Source organism: Melospiza melodia, chromosome 30 (assembly GCF_035770615.1).
Source record: "Melospiza melodia melodia isolate bMelMel2 chromosome 30, bMelMel2.pri, whole genome shotgun sequence".
NCBI classification, from domain to species: Eukaryota; Metazoa; Chordata; class Aves; order Passeriformes; family Passerellidae; genus Melospiza; species Melospiza melodia.
Window position 1 is genome coordinate 2,343,957 of NC_086223.1, and position 24,842 is coordinate 2,368,798.

General features: G+C 66.2%; 1 protein-coding gene across 1 annotated transcript; it reads left to right on the plus strand.

The window, feature by feature from the left end:
- The first annotated feature begins 540 nt into the window (after window positions 1–540).
- Window positions 541–24,566, plus strand: RARA (retinoic acid receptor alpha). The gene is given in 11 exon segments (XM_063178855.1): window positions 541–640; window positions 7,366–7,661; window positions 18,877–19,025; window positions 19,131–19,272; window positions 20,052–20,212; window positions 20,299–20,475; window positions 21,158–21,362; window positions 21,533–21,691; window positions 23,941–24,069; window positions 24,072–24,149; window positions 24,152–24,566. Coding segments are annotated over 10 exon segments (1,749 nt in total). The 5' UTR covers window positions 541–640; window positions 7,366–7,483; the 3' UTR covers window positions 24,523–24,566.
- Window positions 24,567–24,842: the final 276 nt, after the last annotated feature.

The following is a 24,842-nucleotide window of genomic DNA, read 5'->3' on the forward strand; positions in this document are numbered from 1 at the left end:
CCCTGGAGAACCCACCTCCTGTTTTCCATCACGTGGGTGCCCCAATCCTCCACCCGGGGTGGGTACCCAGAGTCAGAGAAGAGGGAAGCGGGTTGAGGGGGGAGATTGAAGCACCTCCTCCTATCAGTGTGGGGGGGAAGGGGGAGGGGTATCGAAATTGCGCTGCGCGGCCCCTTTAAGAGCCCCCCCCCCCCCCGGCGCGGCGCGCGCACCCACTTTCTCCCCTTCCGCTTTCTGGAGACTTCAAAGAGTTACAAAGCCCGGCTGGCCCCGCCCCCGCCCCGCCCCCGCCCGCTCCTCATTGGCCAGCTGGGCGGGGCGGGGGCGTGGCCACCGTGAGGGGCGTGTCCTCCTCCCGCTCCCCCCCCCCGCCCTCCGCCGCCGCCGCCGCCGCCGCCGCCGCCCCGCCCGGCCCAGCCCCGGGTAAAGTTTCCCCGCGAGCACATGACTCGCAATGGCCGCGGCCGCCGCTCGGTGAACCCCCCCGGGAGCCCCCACCCCACCCCTCCCTCACCCCTCTGAGCCGGGGCGAACCCCCCCCCCCCCTTCCCCCCCGCTCCTTCCCGGTGCCGCCGCCATGCAGCCACCACCGGGAACTCCCCGGGTTTAAGGATTTCGGTGTTGGAGTCTCCGCGAGCAGGTAATGAGGGGGCTCTGGATGTGCCCGTGGGAGCGGGGTTGGGAAGGAGGGTCTTGGTGCGGCTCCGGTACCGCCTCTGGGGATCCCCCTCCGGTAACGGGTGATCCCGGGGTTCCCGCAGCGGCGGAGGGACTCCGCCGGGCTGCGGCTGCCGGGAGCACCGGAGCCGCAGCGGCTTCGGGATCGCGGCTTCGACCTCTGCCTCCTACACTGGGCTCGGGGGTGCCGGAGTTTCCTCTCCCGGTACCGACAGCCCGGGCGCTCCCGGGCGGCAGCGCTGCCCCCCCACCCCGGGGCGGGCTCCGGGGAGCCTCTGCACCCCACCGGGAACCGGCCGGCCGCCACAGAGCGCGGTGCTGGGGACACCAGCCCGGGATTACCGGGCTCCCCCGGGCCGCCGGTGCAGCCACATCGCCCCCACCTCGCCGCGGCGGGGGGGGCCGGGGCCGCTTCCCCTTTTCGGGGTGCGGCGGGGCCGGGGCCCGGCGGGGGAGCGGGGCCGGGAGCGCGGGGGGCGCCGGGGGCCGGGGGGCGGGAGCGGCGTCTGCGCCGTTTCCTGGCCGGCGGGCGGAGGAAGCCATCGCTCTGCGCGGCTGACAGGGCGGCGGCGGGCGGGGGGGCCCGGGGGAGCCGGGCGGGGGGCGGCGGGGCCGGGGAAGGGACCGGCGGCCGCTGCCTCCCTCCCGCAGCAGCTGCCCGGGGCCGGGCTGGGGGCGGCGGGGCTCCGGGCGGGGTGGGGGCTTGGGGGTGCAGCCCCTCGGGTGTTCGACCCCGATAGAGCGGGGACCCCCCCGGTAACGGGGAGCAGCACCCCAAGCTGGGGCGCACCGGTGCGGGGACAAATCTGTGCGTCCGTCCCCCAAATCTGTGCGTCCGTCCCCCAAATCTGTGCCTCTGACCTTTGACCCCGTTGGTGGCAGGGGCCGCCCCGCAGCGCGGCGGGTGCTGGGGGGGACACGGGGGTTCCCCAAGGCGGTCCCCCCGCTCCGGGAACCGGGCGGGCACCGGTTTGGTGGCTGCGGGTGCAGCGCCCGCCGCGTCCCCTGCCGGGATTAGCGGGTGACGGCTCGGTGGCTTAGCGGCCCCGCGGCCACTGCTCCCGGGCCATATGTCACCCGTGGGCCCCCACCCTGCCCTTGGGGGTGACCTTGGTGCGGCTGGAGGATGCGCCTGCTCCGGGGGTGCTCGCCCTGGGGATGCCCGTGGGTGTCCTGCTGGGTGTCTGTCCCCTTTGCCCGTTGCTCGCAGCCCCCCCGGTGACACGGTGACACCGACAGCGGGATGGCAGGATCAGGGCACTGCCCTGCGCCTCATCCGGAGCTGCCTGGTGGTGCCTGCGGCTGCTCCATCCCTCAGGGACACCTGGCTTCGCTCAGCTGTCCTCATACATCCTCCGCGTCCCTGTGGCAGCAGCGGCGGCGCGGCCACAGAGCCTGGGGACGGCTGTGCCACCGCCACCGCCTGCCCTGCGGCGCTGGGATTCACCATCGCGCCGCTCTGCATCTATTTATATCCACGAGGTTCTGGTGTGACAACGTGCCACATTTGGCCGCGCGTGCCCTGAGCCACCGTCCTGGCACCGTCCAGCGGTGCTGCCGCAAAGAGCGAGGCTGAGCTCTGGGGTCCCCCAGCCCTTTTTGGGGCGCTGCTGCAGCAGCACCTCTCAAGGCTGGAGGGGAGCTGTGAGCGCCCTGCAGTGCGTGCCTGGAGCCTCAAGGTGCCCCGTGCCGTGGGGCACCCCTGGCAGCGCCAGCCCCGGCTCGGGGGGGGCACAGCGAGCGTGGAGGGGGGGTGTGCGATCATATCTGCGGTGACACATGTGCTGATTACGGAAAATGGGTTAATCTCCCTGCGGCTGGAGGCGGCTTAGCGGGGGGTGGCTCGTGGCAGGGCCCGGCGAGGGGCCTCGTGCGCCCGCCGTGGCCTCCGCTGTCCCCTCCGCTGTCCCCGCTGAGCCGGGCAGCGACAAGGGACAAGGCGAGGGGACGTGGCAGCGGCGCACGGCCGCCTGCCCGCCCGCAGCCAGCCCGGGCACGGCTCGGTGGGTCACGGTTTGTGCCCCCCTAGGTCCGTCAGGGCTCCGCTCCCGGGAGCCTGCCCAGGTTTGGGGGCACGGTGCCACCAAACCCCGGTGTCCGGGGGTGTCGCGCCGCCGCCTGCCCGCCGGGTCCCCCCGCGCCGTGTCCCGAGCGGCCCCGTGCCAGCTGCACTTGTCTGCCGGCTGTCGCCGAGCCAGCGAGGGCTGTCTGGGGCCGCGCTGTTCCCGGCACGCCATTCCCAGGGCGCCGGCTGCCGCCGCAGCCTCGGCTAAAAACAACCGGGACTGCCGCGAGTGGCTGCTGGGGCACCATCCCCCTGCTGCCCGGGAGCCCCCGGGGAACGGGGATGGGGCACTCGGGGAGCCCTGGAATGGGGGGCATCCCCCCCGAGATGGGCCGCTCGGGGAGCTCTGGGATGGGGCACTCCTGGCCCCTGGATGGGGTGCTTTGGGGACCCCAGGGATGGGGCACTCTGGGAGCCCTGGGATGGGGTGCATCCCCCCTGAGATGGGTGGGGTGCTCGGGGAGCCCGGGGATGGAGTGCTTTGGGGACCCCAGGGATGGGGCGCTCCAGGCCCCAGGGATGGGGTGCTTGGGGAGCCCTGGGATGGGGTGCTCCAGGGATGGGGCGCTCTGTGACCCCTGGGATGGGGCGCTCTGTGACCCCTGGGATGGGGTGCTCTGGGACAGTGAACCCTGGGCCTGTGGCTTCCTGCTTTCATCCTGAGGGTTGGGATGCAGGATGGCGGTCGGGCTGTACCTGGGGGTGTCCCCTCCATGGGCAGGCAGGGGTGGGTGTGTGTGTGTGTGTCCCCAGGGTGCTGTCCCCACAGTGTGAGGGGCTGGTGGATCACGACGCCACGGCACCTTCGCGACTGGCCTGCTCCTCTCAGGGCACCCACGGCGCAGCCAGGCCGGAGCGGTGCCGGTGGAGCTGTGGCACAGCTGTGGCCATGCCAGGGGCCGTGGCGGGGGCTGGGGCACCTGTTCCCACAGAAGAATGGCGTGTCTGGTGCTGGGTGCGGGAGCTGTAACCGGAGCGGCGTTCCCGGCGTAACCGGAGTCGGCCCGGCCGCAACAGGTGGAATTTCAGTTTGTGGCTCCTGGCAGCAGCGAGATGTGGGGTGCAGGGGTGAGGACCCACACTGCAGGGCCAGCGGTGACTCCCTAGGGTGCCCGTGTGCCTCCATGGGCTGGGGAGGCCAGCATGGACAGTGAGGTGTCCCTGGCGCTGTGTCTGTGCTGGGGGAGCCGTGGTGGCTCAGTGAATCTTGCGGTTGGTGTTGGGATGCTGGAACACCAGTGCTGCCCAGGGATCTGCAGTGGGGCTGAACAAGCCCTTGGGTCTGTTGCTGGCCCTCAGGAGGAGAATGTAGGTCCTGGGGTGTGCGCTGCTCTCAGCATCCTCAGATTGCTGCTCCCAGCAGCCTCAAGCCCGGCGCTCGCTGGCCGAGTGTGTGCTGCTGGCTCCGGCCGTGCCGCAGGCTGGGCATGATTCACGCCTGCCCGGGGACGTGAGAAACGTGACGGTGACTCACCGAGGAGAGCTTTGGGGATACGGCAGAGGGTCTCTCTCAGCAGCCCCGTCAGGGGAGCACCTCGCCACGCCTGCACAACCTGCAAACCCCGCTGCCTTGCCCGGGGAGGAGCCGGTGGCGGCGGGGGGCAATGGGGACAAGCCGGGCCCTTGGCCTCGCGTGCGAGGCCACCCCGGGCTGGCTCTGCTGCCAGCGAGGAAACCGCAGGCTGCAACCGCAGCGGCTCCGCAGGCGCTTCCTGCCCTGCCCGGAGGCTGCCATCCTGTGCCCCCGTGCCTCAGCACGGCAACCCCGCTGTGCCCACACGCCACGGGGACGGCCTGGCACGGGGAGGGTGCCCACGGCCCGTTCTGGGCAGGGTGGGGGACGCACACGGCGGCCGCCGCCGGGTTTGGGGAGCGCGGACGCTGCGGTGGTGAAGCCTGAGGTGGCAACGGGGACAAGGAGTGGGGTGGCAGGGCAGAGGGGACAGCAGGCAGTGGGGTGACAGACTCTGGGGTGGCAGGGGAGCGGGGTGACAGAGTCTGGGGTGACGGGCTGTGACGGCTGGGCCGGGACTGAACTGAAACCTGTCTGCCTGGGAATCGAGAGTGGCAAGGGGAAGCTGCGGCCGGGAGCGCGGTGCCCGCCGGCGTGACAGGAAGGGCTGGGTCGCTGCCCTCTGCCCAGGCACCCCCAAACACCCCCCAGCACCCCCGGGCCCGCTGCCCCACCGCTGCCGGGGGTGCCAGGGCGGTGCCCCCGCTCACGGCGTGTCACATCCGGGCGCTGCTGCTGCCATCACCGTGTGCCCCGACAGGAAGCACAGCTGGGTTTGGGGCTGGTTTGGGTGCCAGGGGGGTGTCAGGGTGGGCTGGGGTGGGCACTGGGGAGAGGGTGTTGTGGTGGGGTGCTCTGTGGTTGATGCTGGACGTGGATGTGGGTGCTGAACCCACCTTGGGGGGTCACAATGGGGGGGGCTGCCTTTTTGGGAGGGGTCTCTTGTGGGACCGTGCCAGCGCTGCCTGCCCTGTCAGGGTGTGCCCGCATTTTTGCAGAGGGCTTCGTGCTCTCTTTGGGGTCACAGCGGGATGGTGGCTTGAGCAGCCGTGTCCCATCCCAGCTGCGTCCTCTCACCCCCAGCCATGAGCCCCCAAATTATGTCCCCCACCAGCCCCACTGCTGCTGGCCCTGGGAACGGTCTGATCTGCGTGTCCGTGCGTCTGTCCGTCCGCTCCCGGGGGCCACCCCCGGCCTGGCTGGGAGGTTCCTCGTGGCTGCATTTGGCCCGGGCCCCGCAGCAACGTTTTCCACGGGGCTGGAACGAGGCGCTGGATTCCAGGAAGCTCCGGGCCTCGTCCAGCTCCTGCGGGGACTGGAGGAAAAGGCGTCGGGGCGGGAGAGCACGGGCCCTGCCGAGGGGGCTGCACGGCCCCTGGGCCCACACTGCTCACCCAGGGGGGCTCTGGGGATGCAGCTTGGTCAGGACAGCCAGCACCCCCCTTTGGGACAGCCAGGACCCCCATTTGGGATGCCCACGATCCCCCAGTTGAGGAGCAGCTGTGGCAGAACATGGTCCCAGGGGAGCTCCTCTGGGCAGCAGCTCCTCCTGCCCACCAGCACCCATGGCACCAAGGCTGGCCACCATCCCTGGACCCTCCTGGCCACTTGTGATGGTGTGGAGCCCTGGGAAGGGGGGGTCGCTGGGGTGACCAGGCCAGTGGTGTTGGCCTGGCTCGGTCCCTGGCTGGCCAGCAGCGTGTGGGGGGGCCTGAGCGGGTTGAGTAATTGGGCCCCGGCACGGCTGGCGCGGTGCCCGGCCAGCACTTGGCACCGGCAAACATAAACAGTTCTTCCCGCGCCTCCCTCCCCTGGCTCCCCCCGGCCAGCACAGCTCGGGGGCCACGGCCTGGCCCGGGAGGGGGGCATGGGCAGTGCCCCACAGCCAGGCCAAGCTCCCTGCAGGGCCATGTGTGGAGCCCAGGCCAGGGCTGTGCCCAGGACGATGCTGAGCTGGCGCCCGGCGCCGTGCCCTGGCAATGCCTGTGGGAATCCCACGCTCACTGGGGTGCTGGGGGGACTGTGACCCTCACCCAGGCACTGATGGGTGCCCACCCCAGGGTGGCAGCACTACGGGTGTGCCCACGGGTGCTTCCCACTGGGTCAGTGGGTGCTGGGGTGAGCTGGCAGAATGGGGGTCCTGCCTGTAGTGGGTGCTCCCAGCTGTGTTCTGGGGGGGCGGGCAGGGCCATGCCCATCCCGGCCCCTCCCCAGCGCCTTGCCGGGCGGCCCAGCCTTGTTCCTCTGGATCCTTTTCCGCCTCCGCGGGGCCGGGAGCCAGCACTCTCGGCAAATAAACAGCCCCCGCCGGGCCCCGCGCCAGCACTTAAATAAACAGCCAGCCCGGGATTGTGAAAGCCCCGCACCCCCCTTCCCACCGCCCCCCGGCCGGCCGGGCCAGGGGTCCGTGCCGGTGGGCACACGGCGTGGCACATGGCACAGAGCGGTGTCCCGATGGGCACAGCCCAGCCCTGAGGCCGGCAGAGCCCCCCGGTGCTGGTCCTGGTCCTGGGGGGGGGCTGAGCCCCCTCCCCACGATGCCGGGCCCCTGAGGGATCCCCCAGGATCTGTGCAGGGATGGGGGAGCGCCGCCGGAGTGGGAGCGTGGCCGTGACGGCAGAGCCAGCCCGGAGCAGAGCCGCTGTCCTCAGGGGACCCCGGTGTGCCCGTGTGCCCCCCCTGCCCGTCCCCGTCTGCCCTGCAGCCCCCCAGGCTGGGGCAGGGGCTGCTGCCCCCAGGCTCTGCTGCGTGCCCCGTGTGCCATGCCTGGCACGGCAGAGCGGGATCACGGTATGGCCCTTGGCTGGAGGGGGTGCCCTGTGGGGCCACAGTGTCCCCAGGCCGTCCCCACGCCGTCCCCCCGTCCCCCACCCAGCCAGCTAAGCCGGGATTAGCGAGCTGCGCCTGCCGGTGCCGCCGTCCCGGTGTCGTTAATCGGGGGATCGGCGTTAATCCCGCACGGAGCCCCGGGCCCGGCCGGCTGCGCCCTCCTGGGGCCGGGAGGGGATGTGTTCCTGGGGAAACTGAGGCACGGCCGGTGGGTGGGTGGGTGTGAGGGTGTCGGGGGTCACAGCCCCTGTGCTAACGCCCCTCTCTGCTCCCCCTGCAGCACCACAGGAGCAGCAGCAGCTGTGAGGAGAGCCCGGCAGCAGGGCACCCGCGGGCCCCATGCTCTGCTGGCCCCCAGGACCCCACCCCTGAGAGCCCCCCGCAGCTCAGAGACCACCATGGCCAGCAACAGCAGCTCCTGCCCCACGCCGGGTGGGGGGCACCTCAATGGCTACCCCGTGCCCCCCTACGCCTTCTTCTTCCCGCACATGCTGGGGGGGCTCTCTCCACCCAGCACCCTGGCTGGCATCCAGCACCAGCTTCCCGTCAGTGGATACAGCACCCCGTCACCTGCCAGTGAGTACCAGGGCCCTGGGGGGGCTGGGGGCACCGTGGGGACCCCTCTGGGCCAGGCTCTGTCCCCAGTATGGGATCCATGTGTCCCTGGTGAGGGAGGCTCTCCCTGCTCCCAGCCACACCTGTGGGGAGCTGATTTTGAGGCCTCCGTGGTGCTTTTCTCTGTGTGTCCCTGTGAGTGCTGCTGCCGCTGGGGAAACTGAGGCAGGGAGCGGTCAGTGGCCCTGGTGAGGTTGTGTCATTAATTGTGCCCACCTTCGTTAGCGGCTGGTTATTAATGGCCTGCAGGGCGTTCCTGTCCCTCACTGTGACCACCCTGTGGGTGCTGTGTCCCCACGGGACGGTGGCTCTTTGTTCATGGTGGTGGGGCTGCCATGGGGGAGGCGATGAAGGCGATGAAGACAATCATCATCACCGCTGCTCCCGATCCCATTTCCCCGTGACAGCCTCGTCCATCACAGCCCCAGTAATCACTGCCAGCCACGACGGCAGCTGCGAGCCGCTGGACGCGGGCTCCCACCCGGGATCCCCCCAAACCAGCACCCCGCAGCGTGCCTCAGTTTCCCTGTACGCCGTGGTGCGGCTGCCGGACCTCTTCTCACCCCGTGCCTGCTCCCTGCAGCATGAGTGCCCTGCGGCGCCCGCTGCCGGGGCCAACCCCGTGGCTCGGGGTGTGGCGGGGCCCCCCCGGCCCGTCCTTGGCCCCGGGGGCCGGTGCAGGTCCGGGCAGGGCCGGCCCTGGGTGCTGTCCCCGCCGGAGCCGCCCCGGCGGCGGTGGGACCCAGTGGGACCAGTTCAGCGACTGGGTGTCGGCGGGTGGGGCCACTCCCCCGCGCTGGCTCTGGGGCCATTCCGGGCGTGTGGGAACAGGCTGGGGGGGCCGCTGTGTCCCCCCCCCCTTCCCCGACACTGAGGACAGGGCCGCGGGCACGGCTGTCCTGAGGCGGGTGGGGAACCGTGCCTCAGTTTCCCCTTGGCTTTCCCTGCTGGGTGCCCGAGCGATGCGAGGGGTGGGGGCGCCATGTGTTGCCCTCCCCGCCTGTAGCATCCACACCGCTGCTGGGTGCCCTGGTTGGGTCGGTGCTGCGGTTTTGGGGTGTCCTGTGGTGCCGCTGCTGGCGCAGGGAGGTGCCCGTGTCTGTGTCCCGCCGGTGCCACCGCCCCCTCCTCACCGTGTGTCCCGCCCTCTCCAGATGTGCTGCAGCTGTGCGGCCCCGGGCTGGCCGTGTGTGTGTGTCAGTGCCCCCTGTGCCTGTGTGTGCATGCACATGTGTGTCACATGTGTGTGTGTGTGTGTGTGTCAGTGCCCTCTGTGCCTGGTTCATACCTGGGGCTGCGCACGGTGAGCACACGTGTCATGCATGTGCATGTGTGTGTGCCAGTGCTCTCTGTGCCTGTCTGTGCACGGCTGGGGCTGTACAGGGTGTGCATGCATGTGTCACGTATGTGTGTACCTCAGTGTCCTCTGGGCCTGTGTGTGCATCCACACGTGTGTCACGTGCGTGTCTGTGCCAGTGTGCACGCACATGTGTGTCACGTGTGTGTGTGTCAATGCCCTCTGTGCCTGTGTGTGCACAGCTGGGGCTGCGCAGGGCGTGCGTGTGTGTGTGTCACATTGTGTGTGTGTGTGTGCCAGTGTCCTCTGTGTGCACACACACGTGTGTCAGTGCCCTCAGTGCCTGTGTGTGTGGTCACACGTGTGTATGTGTGTGCCAGTGTCCTCTGTGTGCACACACACGTGTGTCACATGTGTGTGTGTGTCAGTGCCCTCAGTGCCTGTGTGTACGCTCACATGTGTCACACACGTGTGTGTGTGTGTGTCAGTGCCCTCTGTCCCTGTGTGTCACATGTGTGTATCAGCGCCCTCAGTCCCTGTGTGCACACACACGTGTGTCACATGTGTGTATCAGCGCCCTCAGTGCCTGTGTGTTGCTGACACACACCCAGCAGCGTGCCCCGTGCCCTGTGCCAGGTGTGTACCCCCATGTTGGCACGCGTGGCACCGCCGGGTCGTTCCTGTGCCCTCATCCGGGTCTCTGTGGCGTCCACCCGTCCCTGCGGTCCCCTCCCCTGGCCCGTGCCGTGTCTGGGGGGTCCCTGAGGGGCTCCTCGCCCTGATTCCCAGGCCTGGCTGATTCCCGGGACCCCAGCCCAGCCCCCCGGCCCCGCTGCCGGGACAGGGGCCCCGCTCCGGGCTGCCTCTGTCACCCAACCCGCTGGCTCCGGTTTCCTCGCGCCGCAGCCGCTCCCCCGCAGCGCCCCGTAATTAATTAATTTTTAAAAATTAATGAGCAAAACGTGCTCCCTGCAGGCCGGGGGGCGGCAGAGGGGAGGAGGCCGGGGGGCCCCGCTCAGGGCAGTGGCCGGGGGGAGCCCCGCGGGGTGCGGCGGTGCTGGGGACCCCCCCATGGCTGCCCGGCCAAGATTGATGAGGCGCTGGGCCCCCGGCCTGGGAAAGCCCATTAGGCGGAGGTTCTCTATCACTGTCAGGGGCCGGGGGGAGCCGCCTGCTCCAGCCGGGAATTCGCCGGGCTCAAAAGCGGCTGAAGGGGATAAATGGGGTCTTTTGAAGTGGGCGGGCGAGAGGGGGGCTGCGGGGCCCCGAGGTGCCGGCGCGGCGGTGGGGGAAGGGATGGGGGGGGTTCCTGTGGGGGCTCCGGGCGTCCCTGTGACCCTGCCACCCCAAATCCATCCCCTCCGCCTCGGGGGGGTTCTCCATGGGGTCCCCATGGGCTGGAGGGTGGGTTGGGTTTGCATCAGCCCTTTGGAGGCGGCTCTGTGCCCCCAGAGCATCGCTCAGGATGCGGGGCTGGGGATGGTGCGGGAAGGGCCCCGATGTCGTGTCCCCAGGCTCAGGGCGGGGTGTGCCTGTCCCCCTCACACTGCGGGGTTTACGTGCGGGGTGTCCCCTCGCCCAGTTCCTCTTGGCTCTGCAATTAAGGCTTTGTGTTTGGGTTTTTTTTTGGTTTTTTTTTTGGTTTGTTTTTTTTTTTTAATAATCTCTGTTTCTTCCTGTTGCCGCCGACGCGGGACGGGAGGGGATGCGGGCCGGGAAGGGATGCGGGAAGCGGTGCAGGAAGCGATGCGGGATGGGAAGCGCTGCCCGTCGGGGCGGCCTCTGGCACGGGTGCCACCGCCCGCGTCCCCTGCGCCGTCCCCTCCGTCCCCTCCATCGCAGGCACATTCTTTCCAGCGCTGGTAAATGAGTCAGAGCAGACATTTGTCATGTTCGCTGCAGGAAGTTGGAGCAGCGCTGGGCTTTTGTTCGAAACCTGCTGGCTAAGCAAAGCCCCGACTTGCCATTATTATTTAAACAGGCGCTGCTGCCGCGCTGCGCAGCCCCGCACGAACACACGGACACACGGACACACACACGGAACAACCACACATGTACAGCCACACGCACATGGAGCAGCCACACATGTACAGCCACACACACACGGAACAGCCACACATGTACAGCCACACACACATGGGACAGCCACACACACATGGAACAGCCACACATGTACAGTCACACACACATGGGACAGCCACACACACACGGAACAGCCACACATGTACAGTCACACACACATGGGACAGCCACACACACACGGAACAGCCACACATGTACAGTCACACACACACGGAACAGCCACACACAGACACACACACGGAACAGCCACACATGTACAGCCACACACACATGGAACAGCCACACATGTACAGCCACACAGGGACAGCCACACACACATGGGACAGCCACACACACACGGAACAGCCACACATGTACAGTCAGATACACACGGAACAGCCACACATGTACAATCACACACACATGGGACAGCCACACACACATGGAACAGCCACACATGTACAGCCACACACACACGGAACAGCCACACATGTACAGCCACACACACATGGAACAGCCACACAGGGACAGTCATACATGGAACAGCCACACATGTACAGCCACACACACACGGAACAGCCACACAGGGACAGTCATACATGGAACAGCCACACATGGAACAGCCACACATGTACAGCCATACATGTGCACAGCCACACAGTCGCACACATGTGCACGGACACGCGTGCACAACCACACACATGGAACAGCCACACATGTACAGCCACACATGGAACAGCCACACGTACAGTCACACACACGGGGACAGCCACACACACGGACACGTGGACATGCGTGCACAGACACACACATGGAACAGCCACACATGGACAGCCATACACGTACAGCCACACATGTACAGCCACACACATGCAGACAGCAACACATGTGTACAGCCAGACACGTACAGCCAGTACAGCCACACACACAGACCCACGGACATGTGTGCACAGCCACACACAGGGACAGCCACACACACACGTACAGCCACACATGCACATCAGGACAGCCATACATGTACAGCCACGCATGTGCACAGCCACACACACAGGGACAGTCATACATGTACAGCCACACACGTATAGCCACACACACAGACAGCCACACATGTACAGCCAAACATGTACAGCAACACATGTACGGTCACATATGTGCACAGCCACGTATGTACAGCCACACATGCACACATGCACAGCCACACATGCACACAGGACAGTCACATGCACACGCACACAGAGTCACAGAGCCACACAGACACGCAGATGTGTGAGGCAGTGCCCGCATCCTCCCAGCCTGTGCTCCTCCTGCCCATGGCAGGGCCCAGCTGGGGGCTGCTCTCCCTCCAGGGCAGCCTGGGCCGGGCAGCTGGGGCCGGGGCAGTGTGGGTGTGCCCGCTGTGCAGGCAGATCACGGCCGCAGAGGGAAGTGGCACCCCCAGGGCCTGTCCTTGGCGTGTGACCGTCCCCGCTGTCACCACTCAGGCTCCCCGGGTTTGTGGTGTCAGCTTCAGCAGGGCCTTGTGTGGAGGGGAGGGGTGGCACAGGGTTCTGTGCCCTGCAGGGTGACACGCCAGCACACACGTGTGCATGCACACACAGATGGGTACGGTGGGCTGTGCGCACACTCGTGTGTTCGCGTGCTCGGTGGGACACGGTGTCACACACACGTGTGTGTATGTATGTGTGTGCGGGATGAATGCACACACGCGTGCACACACAGGCAGCCCTGTGCAGGCGCACACACCTCCCCATGTGTCTGTGCAGCACGAGCACACAGCATGGCGCCGCCGCAGCGGGGATGCACACACGCGTGATGCACTGGGAACATGCATGAACACATGTGCACATACATGTACACAGAGCCACCCCCACACCCCCCCGGAGGGTCAGGCCGAGGTGAGCCCTTCCCGCGGGTTCACCCGCAGTTCACCCGCATCCCATTAGGCAAATGAGCTGCGGCCGCCGGGCAGCCCCCGGGACCCCCCCGGGACCCCCCCGGGACCCCCGGGCCCCGTCATCTCCTCCGGGCAACCCCCGGGCCCCCCAGCCCCGCCTTGAGCCCCTCCCCATTTCGCTGCTGCCTGGCACTGCCCCCGCGTGTCCGCGTCCCTCTGCGTGGCCGTGTTCCCCTGCGTGTCCCCGTGTGCCCATTTCTCCGCCGTGTCCTCCCGCGTGTCCGTGTCACCACCACGTCTGTTACCCCCCTGCATGTCTGTGTCCCTCTCGGTATCCCTTGTCCGTGTCCTATGTCCGTGCCCCCCCCCCCCCCCCCCCCGGCGTGTCCATTTCTCTCTTGCGTGTCCGTGCCCATCCCCCGCGTGTCCGTGCGCCCCCCGCGTGTCCGTGTCCCGTGCCCGGTGTCCGTGTCCCCTCTCGTGCGGGTGCCGGTGCGGCCCCGCGGCGCGGAGCGGGTTAAGCGCGGGGAGGCGGCGGGTGCCGGGAGGGACCGGGGCTGGCGAAGCCGCAGAGCCGGCGGGGCTGCGCCTTCCTCCCCTCCCCCCGCCTCCTCCTCCTCCTCCTCCTCCTCCTCTTCCTCCTCCTCCTCCTTCTCCTCCTCCTCCTCCTCCTCCCGCCGCTCGGGCGCGGAGCGAGCGGCGGGGCCGCTCCGCGGGGCGATGGCAGCGCGGCGCGGGGCGCCCCGGGGGCGCGGGGGGGGGCACTGACCGCCCGGGGCCGCCCCGGCCGGGGGAGCCGCCCCCGCCGCCCCGGGGCCATGTACGAGGGCGCGGCGGTGGCGGGGCTGCCCCCCGGCCCCTTCCTCCGCATGGATTTCTACGGGCCGGGCCCCCGGGGCTGCCCCCCCCGCCGGCCCCCGCCGTGGAGCAGCTCCGGCCGCTGTAGGTACCCGCGCACCGGGGGCGGACGGGGCCCCCCGCCCGCCGCGTCGGGCCGGGGAGAGCGGCCCCGGAACGCGGGCGGGTGCGGGGGGCGCTGCGGGGATGGTGCGGGGGCCGTGGGCGGGGGGCTGAGCTGAGTGCGCGTCCTGGAGGAGTGCGGGGGGCTCAGCCCCCTCAGCCTCCTCCCCACCCGCTCCGTGCGCGGAACCTCCGGCTCTTTAAACACCCCCTGCCCTATTTCGGGGGCAGTCGGGGCTGAGCTCGGTGAAGGGGGGGGGGGGGACAGGGGGGTCGCCTCTCGCCCCCCCCTTTTCGCAGCGGGGTCCGGGCTCCGCCGGGAATTTCGCTCTCTCCTGATAAAGGCTCCGGGAAAATCCAATTAACTACAGACGGAGCCGCCGCCGCTGCCCAGGCGCGGGGGAGCCCCAGCCTGGGCCCCCACCCTGCCGCGGCTCGGGGGGTCCCCCTGGCCAGGGGGTGGATGTGGGGCCGGGCCGGTCCCGTTCCCGCTGGCGGGACCCTGCCCCGTGTCCCTGCAGGGGTCACGGCCCGGTGCCCTGCGCAGGGGGGGCACGGAGGGCATGAGGGCACCGCCATGGGCAGCGGGGGGCACGGGCAGCGCGGTCCGAGCGCCCCCAGCCTGGAGCTGCTCCCCCTCGGGCATGTGGAGCCCTGCTGCCCGTTGTGCCCACGGTGTGGGGGCGAGTGAGGTTTGGGGGGGCTGGACGAGTCTCCTGTCCCGGCTGTCGTGTCCTGGCACCCAGGGGCACCACAGCGGCCCGGGAAGGTCCTGCCGGGTTCCGCGGGACTTTCACCCCGCTAAGGGCGGCGGGGATCCCTGGCGGAGGCCCGTGCGGGGTGCCCGCTGTGCCAAGGACCCCCGGTGTCGCTCCCCTCATTGTCTCGGGGCCGCTCGACCTTTGCGCTGGCACCGAGCGCGGCCGCGGGGCCTTTGTCTGCGCTGGGGACACGCGGGGACTCCGGCTGCCTCTGCCACGAGTGGGGGCTGCCCCCGAGGTGGGCACGGGGGTCTCCAGCTCCAGTGCCACCCTTAGCGCCGCCCCCCTGGCTCTGCGCCGAGCGGGGTCGCTGGGGGATATTGTCCCTTCTCTGTGCCCCCCAGCCCTGCGGGGGCTCCCCGTGGGTCGCAGCGCTGCTGGCCCTGTGTCCCTGCCCTGCCTGGGGCACCTCGGGGCTCTGGTCACGGTGACCATGACCTGGCGAGCGTGTGGGCGGCCGGAGCTGGCGGCGCTCCCTGGCTCCGTGCCCCGCTCCCGACGTCACTCACGGTGCCCGTGTCTCCCCAGCCCGGGGGTGCCAGCCCGGGCAGGGCTCAGCCGTGCCGTGCCGTGCCTCAGTTTCCTCAGAACCAGCTGCGGCCGTGCCCGCTGGCCCCGCGGTGCTGGCAGCTGGCCCAGCGTGGCACTGCCCTGCCCGGCGGGGCGTGTTGTGTTGGCATGAGAGCCAGAGCTGCTCTGGGGGGCACGGGGAGCCCACCCACACCCCCGTGGGGAAACAGAGGCACGAGGCAGCTCCTGAGGGTGGTGGGGAAGCTTGTAGGAGCCCCGCGAGACAGTGGGAGCCCCCTGCCCTGTGGAGCCGTGCGCTGTTGGGGGTTTTTGGAGTGCTGTGGGGTGTCAGAGGGGTACGAGGGGTTGGATTGTGCGTGGCACCCCCCCCGCCGGGCACGGGGTGGCCTCACATGGCCTTGTGAAAGCTGTGGGTGTGTCGGGGTTTGGGGACGCCAGACCCTGGCGCTGGCAGGGCGCAGACAGCGGGTCCTGGGCAGGGTGCCCGTGGGGAGCAGGCGGTGCCCGTGAGCAGGAGCGGGCACCCCACGGCCCTGGGCTCCGGGCACCCTCTTCCCTTCCTCCCTCCCTCCCTTCCTCCCCCTTCTCCTGCAGAGGCGCAGGAATTCGGGGCACGTGGGATTCTCCTCCGCAGGGAAGCCCTGGGTGGGCCTCCACCCTCCTGTGAGGGGGGCTGTGACCCCTTGGCACGGCCCTGCAGGGGACCCCCTGTGCGACCCCCGGGTGGGCTCCCCTCTGATCCCCCCCATCCTCATCCTCATCCTCATCCTCATCCTCCCCGCTCCGCTCCGCTGTGTCCCGGAGCCCGGCGGGGTGGTGGCGGTGCGGAGCCGGTGTCCCCCCGGGCCCTGGCACACGCGGTGTCCCCGCGGGCGCTTTCCCACGCCGGGGCGGGGGTGCGGGTGTCGGGGTGCCCCGGGGTCCCCCGGCGCGGGCAGGAAGCAGCCGGCGGGGCCGCGGGCGGGGGCGGCTGCGCTCGCCCGGGATCTGGCGGAGCCGCAGCATCTGGTCTGCAGCTGGAGCCGGGCTGCGCTGCCTCGGCCGGGGGGGGGACAGCGGGGTCCTCCCCGCTGCGGGCCGAGCCCGGGCATTGGGGTCAGCCTGGCACCCATCCTGCCCCGCTCAGCGCCTTTGGGTGCTGCTCTGTGCCCACCCAGCCCTGATGCTGCCATGAGGGGGCTCCTGGGGAACTGGCCGGGCTGGTGGCTGTGTCCGTGTCCCCTCCGCGGTGGTGGCAGCGGTGGCAGGGGATTCCCGGGGTGCTGGCGCGGCTCTGGCAGCGCAGGGACGCGCAGGGAGCCGGCTCCCCTCCCCCGCTCCGCATCCAGCACATCAAAATCTTGTCAAATCCGCGTTTTGTGAGTGCAGCTCTCCACGAGGAAGTTCTTAAATTATATAAAAGAGGCGATAAATTATAGACGACGTTCTCTCAGTCACTTTAATGGCTCCGCTCCCTCGAGTGGCAGCGGTGATTTATTCAGCCCGGGAGCTCTGCCCGGCGCTCGCCCCCGCGCCCGTGTCCCACCCGCACCCCGCGATCCCACCCCGCACACCCACGTCCCACCTCGCAGCCCTGAGTCCCACCCTGCACCCTCCCAGCCCCGCACACACGCTTGTGTCCCGCCTTGCACGCTCATTTCCTGCCTCGCACACTCCCCCGGTGCTCCACACTCTCATATCCCACCCCAGGCACTTGTATCCCACCCCATACATTCATATCCTACCCCACACACTCATATCCCACCCCAGGCACTTGTATCCCACCCCATACATTCATATCCCACCCCATACATTCATATCCCACCCCACACACTCCCATCCCACCCCATACATTCATATCCTACCCCATACATTCATATCCCACCCCATACACTCATATCCCACCCCACACACTCATATCCCACCCCATACATTCATATTCTGCCCCACACACTGCCATCCCACCCCATACATTCATATTCTGCCCCACACACTCGTGTCCCACCCCATACATTCATTTCCCACCCCACACACCCATATCCCACCCCACACACCCACATCCCACCCCATACATTCAAATCCCACCCCATACATTCATATCCCACCCCATACACCCACATCCCACCCCATACATTCATTTCCCACCCCATACATTCAAATCCCACCCCATACATTCATATCCCACCCCACACACTCGTGTCCCACCCCACACACTCATATCCCACCCCATACATTCAAATCCCACCCCATACATTCAAATCCCCCCCATACCCCCACATCCCACCCCACACACTCATATCCCACCCCACACACTCCCATCCCACCCCATACATTCATTTCCCACCCCACACACTCCCATCCCACCCCAGGTACCCCCCACCCTGCCCCACACACTCCTGTCACACCCCGCACTTTCCCTGTCCCCGTTGTTGCCTGGGGACACGCGTCAGGGCTGGCTTTGTCCTGCTGTCCCCTCCCTGGCCCCATCCCGAGGCACTGCCGCCCTGGGGACCCCCACCCCTCACCCCAAGCCCCCCACTCCTTTGGGGCCCATTCTGGGGTCCGGTGTCCCCATCCGGGGCTCCCCGCGGCTCCCCGGCCCCGGGGGGGGCTCGGGCGGCCCTGGGGCCCTTTTTGGGGTGCAGGGGCCGGCGGGGCAGGGGGGGGGCCCAGGCTCCCCCGCCGGGCCTGGCCTTTAATATCCTGTTTGACTGGTTCGCTTGGCTCGGCTGCAGAAAAACATTCGCAAACATCCCGGAGCAGCCGGGGAGCGTTTAACCCCTGCCTGGCTGTGCCCCGCGCTGGGGCTGCACCCCAACTGTGCTGAGCCCCCCCCCCCCCCAGCTCCAGGGGTGCACCCTGACCGTGCTGAGCCCCCCCCACATGCCAGGGGTGCACCCCAAATGTGCTGAGCCCCCCCCCCCAGCTCCAGGGGTGCACCCCACCTGCACTGAAGCCCTCCCTGTCCGAACAGGGGGACTTGGGCACATCCCGCAGGGCATGGGGGTGCTTGTGGGGTGCAAGAGGCACATCCCTGCAGGTTTTGGGGTGCAGAAGGGGAACAGGCATGTTCCATGAGGTTTTGGGGTGCAGGGGTGTACTGGCTGTGTCCCCTGTGCTGCTGTCAGGACCAGGGTTTGCTTGTTACGGGGACAAAGGTGGCACTGCCCTTGGGGATGTCCTCCATTGGGAGACCTCGGGGTGCCAGCTGGGTGCCACTGTGTCTGTGCCCTCCTGGGGAGGCTCTGGCTGAGGGTGCTGGGTGACCCTGGGGCTGTGGGGGTCACCCTGTATGTGCGGTGTCACACTGTTCGTGTGCCCACACGTGTGACTGAGTGTGTGGCACTGCCCCCCCAGGCTGGCCCTGCACCCTCCATCCCCTCATCCACTGCCAGTGCTGCTGCCTGGGCCGGGGGCTCCTGGGATCCCGGCCCTTTTCTTTTCTTTTCTTTGTTGGTTTTTTTTTTTTTTCTTTTTTTTTTTTTGTCTGCCTGAATTCCACATCGTCTCTGTGACCTGGAAATGTCACGTTGCATCTTCCCAGCACGCGTCCTCTCCCCGCTGGCCCCGCTCGACCTGGCGCCAGGGCCGGGCTGGGCTGGGGCTGCCGGGACCCCCGGAGCTGGGGTGCAGCACGGGGGGCTCCCTGCTTTTGGGGGGCTCCGTGTTTTGAGTGTTTCCCCTTGCCCACAGCCGTGGAGACGCAGAGCACCAGCTCGGAGGAGATCGTGCCCAGCCCGCCCTCGCCCCCGCCCCTGCCCCGCATCTACAAGCCCTGCTTCGTGTGCCAGGACAAGTCCTCGGGGTACCACTATGGGGTCAGCGCCTGTGAGGGCTGCAAGGTGAGCGCTGCCGCCTGTCCCCAGTGCCACCAAGGGCTCCCCGGGCTCCTCGGGGTGCTCGGGGTGCCCGTGGCGGGCGCTGACGGGGCCGTGCGGGGTCCCCAGGGCTTCTTCCGCCGCAGCATCCAGAAGAACATGGTGTACACGTGCCACCGGGACAAGAACTGCATCATCAACAAGGTGACGCGCAACCGGTGCCAGTACTGCCGGCTCCAGAAGTGCTTCGAAGTCGGGATGTCCAAGGAGTGTGAGTGGGGATGGGGATGAAGGGCGGGCATGAAGGGACGCCGTGTCCTCGTCGGGGGGTTCTGGGTGTGATGGGCCATCCCAGCAGCCCCCACTGCGTGCCCAGCGAGGCTCAAGGGGGATGGGGACCCCCTGGGATTGTGTCACAGCCTGGCAGTTGCCCAGGCAACACGTGATTGATAATGTCAGAGATAAATGGCGCTGAGGAGGCCTCCCTGCTCCGCTGGCAGTTGCCATGGTGCCAGGCTGTGCCCCCACGGTGGGTGCTCAGGGGGGATAGGGCTGCTGGGGCACAGCTGAGTCCTGCCCCATCTGGCAGCCCCTGGGGGACTGGGACCCCTGGGAGGAGCTGGCAGAGCCAGGGGGGGTTCAGCATCCCAGGGGCTCTCCCTGCACCTAAGAGGGGTCCTGGCCCTCTCAGCCTGCAGAGGCTGATCCCTGCAGGGCTGGGGCTCCTCCCAGCTGCTCCCCCCTTCCCAGCTGCCACCCCCAGGGTGTCTCCCGTGCCCTTCACCCAGCGTGGTGGCTCAGCTGCCATTCTCTGTCCCCGGGGTCCCTCTCTGATGTGTTGGCTTTGCAGAGCACTGTCCCCTTGGCAAGGAGTGTGGTCCCCCCCAAGGGTGCAGGGTCTAACTGATGACTTGGGGGTTGTGGGGCTGATGGAGGTTGTCACTACAGCTGAGCCCATTGCTGGTGGCAGGTCCCCATCCTGCCATGAGGGGTGGGGCAGGGGCTGGGTGGCACCAGGACCAGGTGACACTGACCCTGCCGTTCCTGCAGCCGTCCGCAATGACCGGAACAAGAAGAAGAAGGACGTGCCCAAGCCGGAGTGCTCGGAGAGCTACATCATCACACCTGAGGTGGAGGAGCTCATCGAGAAGGTGCGCAAAGCCCACCAGGAGACCTTCCCCGCGCTCTGCCAGCTCGGCAAATACACTACGGTGAGTGGCACGGGGTCTGGGGGGTCCTGGGGGGCTGGGGAGGGTGGCACCCCCTCTGTGCCCTCATCCCCCACCTCCTGCCACAGAACAACAGCTCGGAGCAGCGCGTGTCCCTGGACATCGACCTGTGGGACAAGTTCAGCGAGTTGTCCACCAAGTGCATCATCAAGACGGTGGAGTTTGCCAAGCAGCTCCCCGGCTTCACCACGCTCACCATCGCCGACCAGATCACCCTCCTCAAAGCCGCCTGCCTCGACATCCTGGTGAGCAGGGCTCTCGGGTTTTGGTTGTTATTGCTGCCCCAAGATGTGCAGGATGTCTCTGCTTCGGCCCTCGTGGCTGAAGAATGAGTCTGGACTCTTCACTTATCTGTCTTGAGGTTGTTTATCAATTCGTATCTATAAAATTTTCTTTCTGCCCAGCTGAGGTCTGCTCAGCAGGGCAGCCACAGGCACTCTCTGTGTTGTCCTTTTATACTACAAGCTACGTATATCATATTTACACTTAATTCCCAATACCTATCACCTGTGTTAGACAGTGCACTTCTACTCTAATCCAATCCCAAAGTGCCAACATCACTGCAGAAAATGGAGAACAAGAAGAAGAAAGGCTGGACACACCCAAGTTCCTCCATCTTGTCCCCATAACCCCCATACCAAAAATCCTAAAATCTACATTTCCACCCTGTGATAATTTTATTATTATACTATTCAAACCTCTGTGACTTTCAGCTCCTCATACAAAGCTGGCAGCTTGCTCCAGGGGTCACAATCAAATCCCCAGGTGTTTTGGGCCGTGTGCCAGGGTCTCTGAGCCCCCCGGCGGGGTCCTGGCAATTCTGGACACCCAGAGGGATGCGCTGAGTTCTGACACACGGGGACAGGGATGGGGACAGGGATGAGGAGGGGACAGCAGACTGAGCTCCCCGCTCTGTCCCCACCCCAGATCCTGCGGATCTGCACGCGCTACACGCCGGAGCAGGACACCATGACCTTCTCGGACGGGCTGACGCTGAACCGCACGCAGATGCACAACGCGGGCTTCGGGCCCCTCACCGACCTGGTGTTCGCCTTCGCCAACCAGCTGCTGCCGCTGGAGATGGACGACGCCGAGACGGGGCTGCTCAGTGCCATCTGCCTCATCTGCGGAGGTGGGTGCAGGGACGGGCACCTGCCCAGTGCCCGCGGGCACCCGGCGCAGCCCGGCCGCGCTCCCCGCGATGGCTGAGCGAGGAGAGCCCAAAGGAAGCCCAAGCGGTGGGAGATGGGAACCCACAGGATGTGCTGCTCCCCTCAACCACTGTGTGTGCCCCCTCCGCAGACCGCCAGGACCTGGAGCAGCCTGACAAGGTGGACAAGCTGCAGGAGCCACTGCTGGAGGCGCTGAAGATCTACGTGAGGAAGAGGAGGCCCAACAAGCCCCACATGTTCCCCAAGATGCTCATGAAGATCACAGACCTGCGCAGCATCAGCGCCAAGGGTGAGGCTCCCGTGGCTTTGGCTCCTGAGGGAGCATGAGGGGATAATGGGGGGGTCTGGGTCACTCAGCATCCTCCAGAGGGGATGAAGGACACATCCAGCATTGCATATTCCAGGGATGCTGAGATGTGACCATGTCCCTTGTCCTCAGTGCCCAGGGAGAAACAAAGCTGGGGGTGTCAGTTTGAGGGTTCTGTTTTGGCAGTGTCACTTTTTGGATGACATTTTGGTGGTGCCATTTGGGTTTTTTTGGGTGCCTTTTGGGGGTGCCATTTTGGTTTTATTTGGGTACCATTGGAGGATGCCACTTTCAGGGTGCTGTTTTGGCAGCACCAAAAATCGTGAAATTTTTTGGGTGCCAGTTTTTGTGGTGCCATTTTAAGGTTTTTTTGGGTACCATTTAGGGGGTGCCACTGTTAGTGTGCCATTTTGTGGGTTTTTTGGGTACCATTTGAGGGTGCCACTTTCAGGCTGCTGTTTTGGGTGTGCCATTGTTTTGGGTGCCAGGTTTTGAGCACCCATTTGGGAGGGGTGCCAGTTTTAGTGTGCCATTTTGGGGTTTTTTTTGTGTACCTTTTGAGGGTGCCACTTTCAGGGTGTTGTTTTTTTGGGTGCCAGTTTTTGGGCACCCATTTGGGGGAGGGCTGCCAGTTTTGGTGGTGCCATTTTGAGGGCTTTTTGGGCACCATTTGGGGCTGCCACTTTCAGGCTGTTGTTTTGGGTGTGCCATTTTTTGGGTGCCAGTTTTTGGGCACCCATTTGAGGGGGTGCCAATTTTAGTGTTCCATGTAGGGTTTTTTTTTGTGTACCATTTGGCGGTGCCAGGTTTACTGTCCCATTTTGAGGGCTTTTTGGGCACCATTTGGGGCTGCCACTTTCAGGCTGCTGTTTTGGCGGTACTATTTTTTTTGGGTGCCAGTTTTTGAGCACCCATTTGAGGGGGTGCCAGTTTTAGTGTCCCATTTTGGGGTTTTTTTTGGGCACCATTTGGGGGTGCCACTTTCAGGCTGCTGTTTTGGGAGTGCCATTTTTTGGGTGCCAGTTTTTGGGCACCCATTTGGGAGGAGTGCCAGTTTTAGTGTGCCATTTTGGTAGTGCCATTTTGGGGTTTTTTTTTGGGTACCATTTGAGGGTGCCACTTTCAGGCTGCTGTTTTGGGAGTGCCATTTTTTGGGTGCCAGTTTTTGGGCACCCAATTGGGGGAGGGCTGCCAGTTTTGGTGGTGCCATTTTGAGGGCTTTTTGGGTGCCATTTGGGGCTGCCACTTTCAGGCTGCTGTTTTGGCGGTACTATTTTTTTGGGTGCCAGTTTTAGAGCACCCATTTGAAGGGGTGCCAGTTTTAGTGTCCCATTTTGGGGTTTTTTTGGGCACCATTTGGGGCTGCCACTTTGAGGCTGCTGTTTTGGGAGTGCCATTTTTTGGGTGCCAGTTTTTGGGCACCCATTTGGGAGGAGTGCCAGTTTTAGTGTGCCATTTTGGTAGTGCCATTTTGGGGTTTTTTTTTGGGTACCATTTGAGGGTGCCACTTTCAGGCTGCTGTTTTGGGAGTGCCATTTTTTGGGTGCCAGTTTTTGGGCACCCATTTGGGAGGAGTGCCAGTTTTAGTGTGCCATTTTGGTAGTGCCATTTTGGGGTTTTTTTTTGGGTACCATTTGAGGGTGCCACTTTCAGGCTGCTGTTTTGGGAGTGCCATTTTTTGGGTGCCAGTTTTTGGGCACCCAATTGGGGGAGGGCTGCCAGTTTTGCTGGTGCCATTTTGAGGGCTTTTTGGGTGCCATTTGGGGCTGCCACTTTCAGGCTGCTGTCTTGGTGGTACTATTTTTTTTGGGTGCCAGTTTTTGAGCACCCATTTGAGGGGGTGACAGTTTTTAGTGTCCCATTTTGGGGGTTTTTTTGGGCACCATTTGGGGCTGCCACTTTCAGGCTGCTGTTTTGGGAGTGCCATTTTTTGGGTGCCAGTTTTTGGGCACCCATTTGGGAGGAGTGCCAGTTTTAGTGTGCCATTTTGGTAGTGCCATTTTGGGGTTTTTTTTTGGGTACCATTTGGGGCTGCCACTTTGAGGCTGCTGTTTTGGGAGTGCCATTTTTTGGGTGCCAGTTTTTGGGCACCCATTTGGGGGAGGGCTGCCAGTTTTGGTGGTGCCATTTTGAGGGCTTTTTGAGCACCATTTGGGGGCTGCCACTTGGAGGCTGCCAATTCTGTGAGTGCCACTCTGTGGCAGCCCCCGCTGACCCTGCCCGTCCCGCAGGCGCCGAGCGGGTGATCACGCTGAAGATGGAGATCCCGGGCTCGATGCCGCCGCTCATCCAGGAGATGCTGGAGAACTCGGAGGGCATGGACACGCTGGGGGGGCAGGCGGGCGGTCCCCGCGGGGGCAGCCTGGGCCCCCCCCCGGGCAGCTGCAGCCCCAGCCTTTCCCCCAGCTCCAACCGCAGCAGCCCCGCCACGCACTCGCCGTGACCGCGCCCGGCGCGCACCAGGACAGAGCCGCCGGTACCGGGGGGAGCCCCCGCGCCCGGCCCGGCCCGGCTGCAGCCCCCGCATCCCCGGGGCGGACTCCTCGGCAGCCCCCGCCGGAGCGGAGCGGATCCCCCCGCAGCAGCCCCGGGCCCAGCGCGTTGGTTGTGTCACATTTCAGGGGCGCGGGGACCTCGGGGACGCCCCCGGCCCCACCAGCACCAGCACCCACGGGATCGCGACCACCGAGCCACCCCCTCCCCAACCCACCCCGCCCCGGCCGTCTGCGATGGGGGGGGGGCCCGGCCAGCCCCGCACGCCGAGGAAGCAGAGTCATTTAAAAGAGAAAAGAAAGCAAAGTATATATATATAAATATCTATAAATATCTATAAATACGTTTTAAAACCTTTGTAAAAGTTTGGAGGGGTTTTTAGGCCTGTGCAGGTGGAGGGGGCACGGCGGGCGCTGCCGGGGGAGGGTGGGGAGGGGGGGGCACACGGTTTATTATTATTAAATTCCTTTTTTTTTTTTTGTTGTTGTTGTTGAGATTTTAGTGGATTTAGAGTCGGGGGGCACCGGGTGGGCCCTGCCCCGGCCCCCCAGGCGGGGAGGGGACTGTGGGGGGCACAGGGTGGTGCCAGTCCCGGCCTCGCGGGGATGGGGGACCCGGCCCTGCCGGCACGGGGAGGACG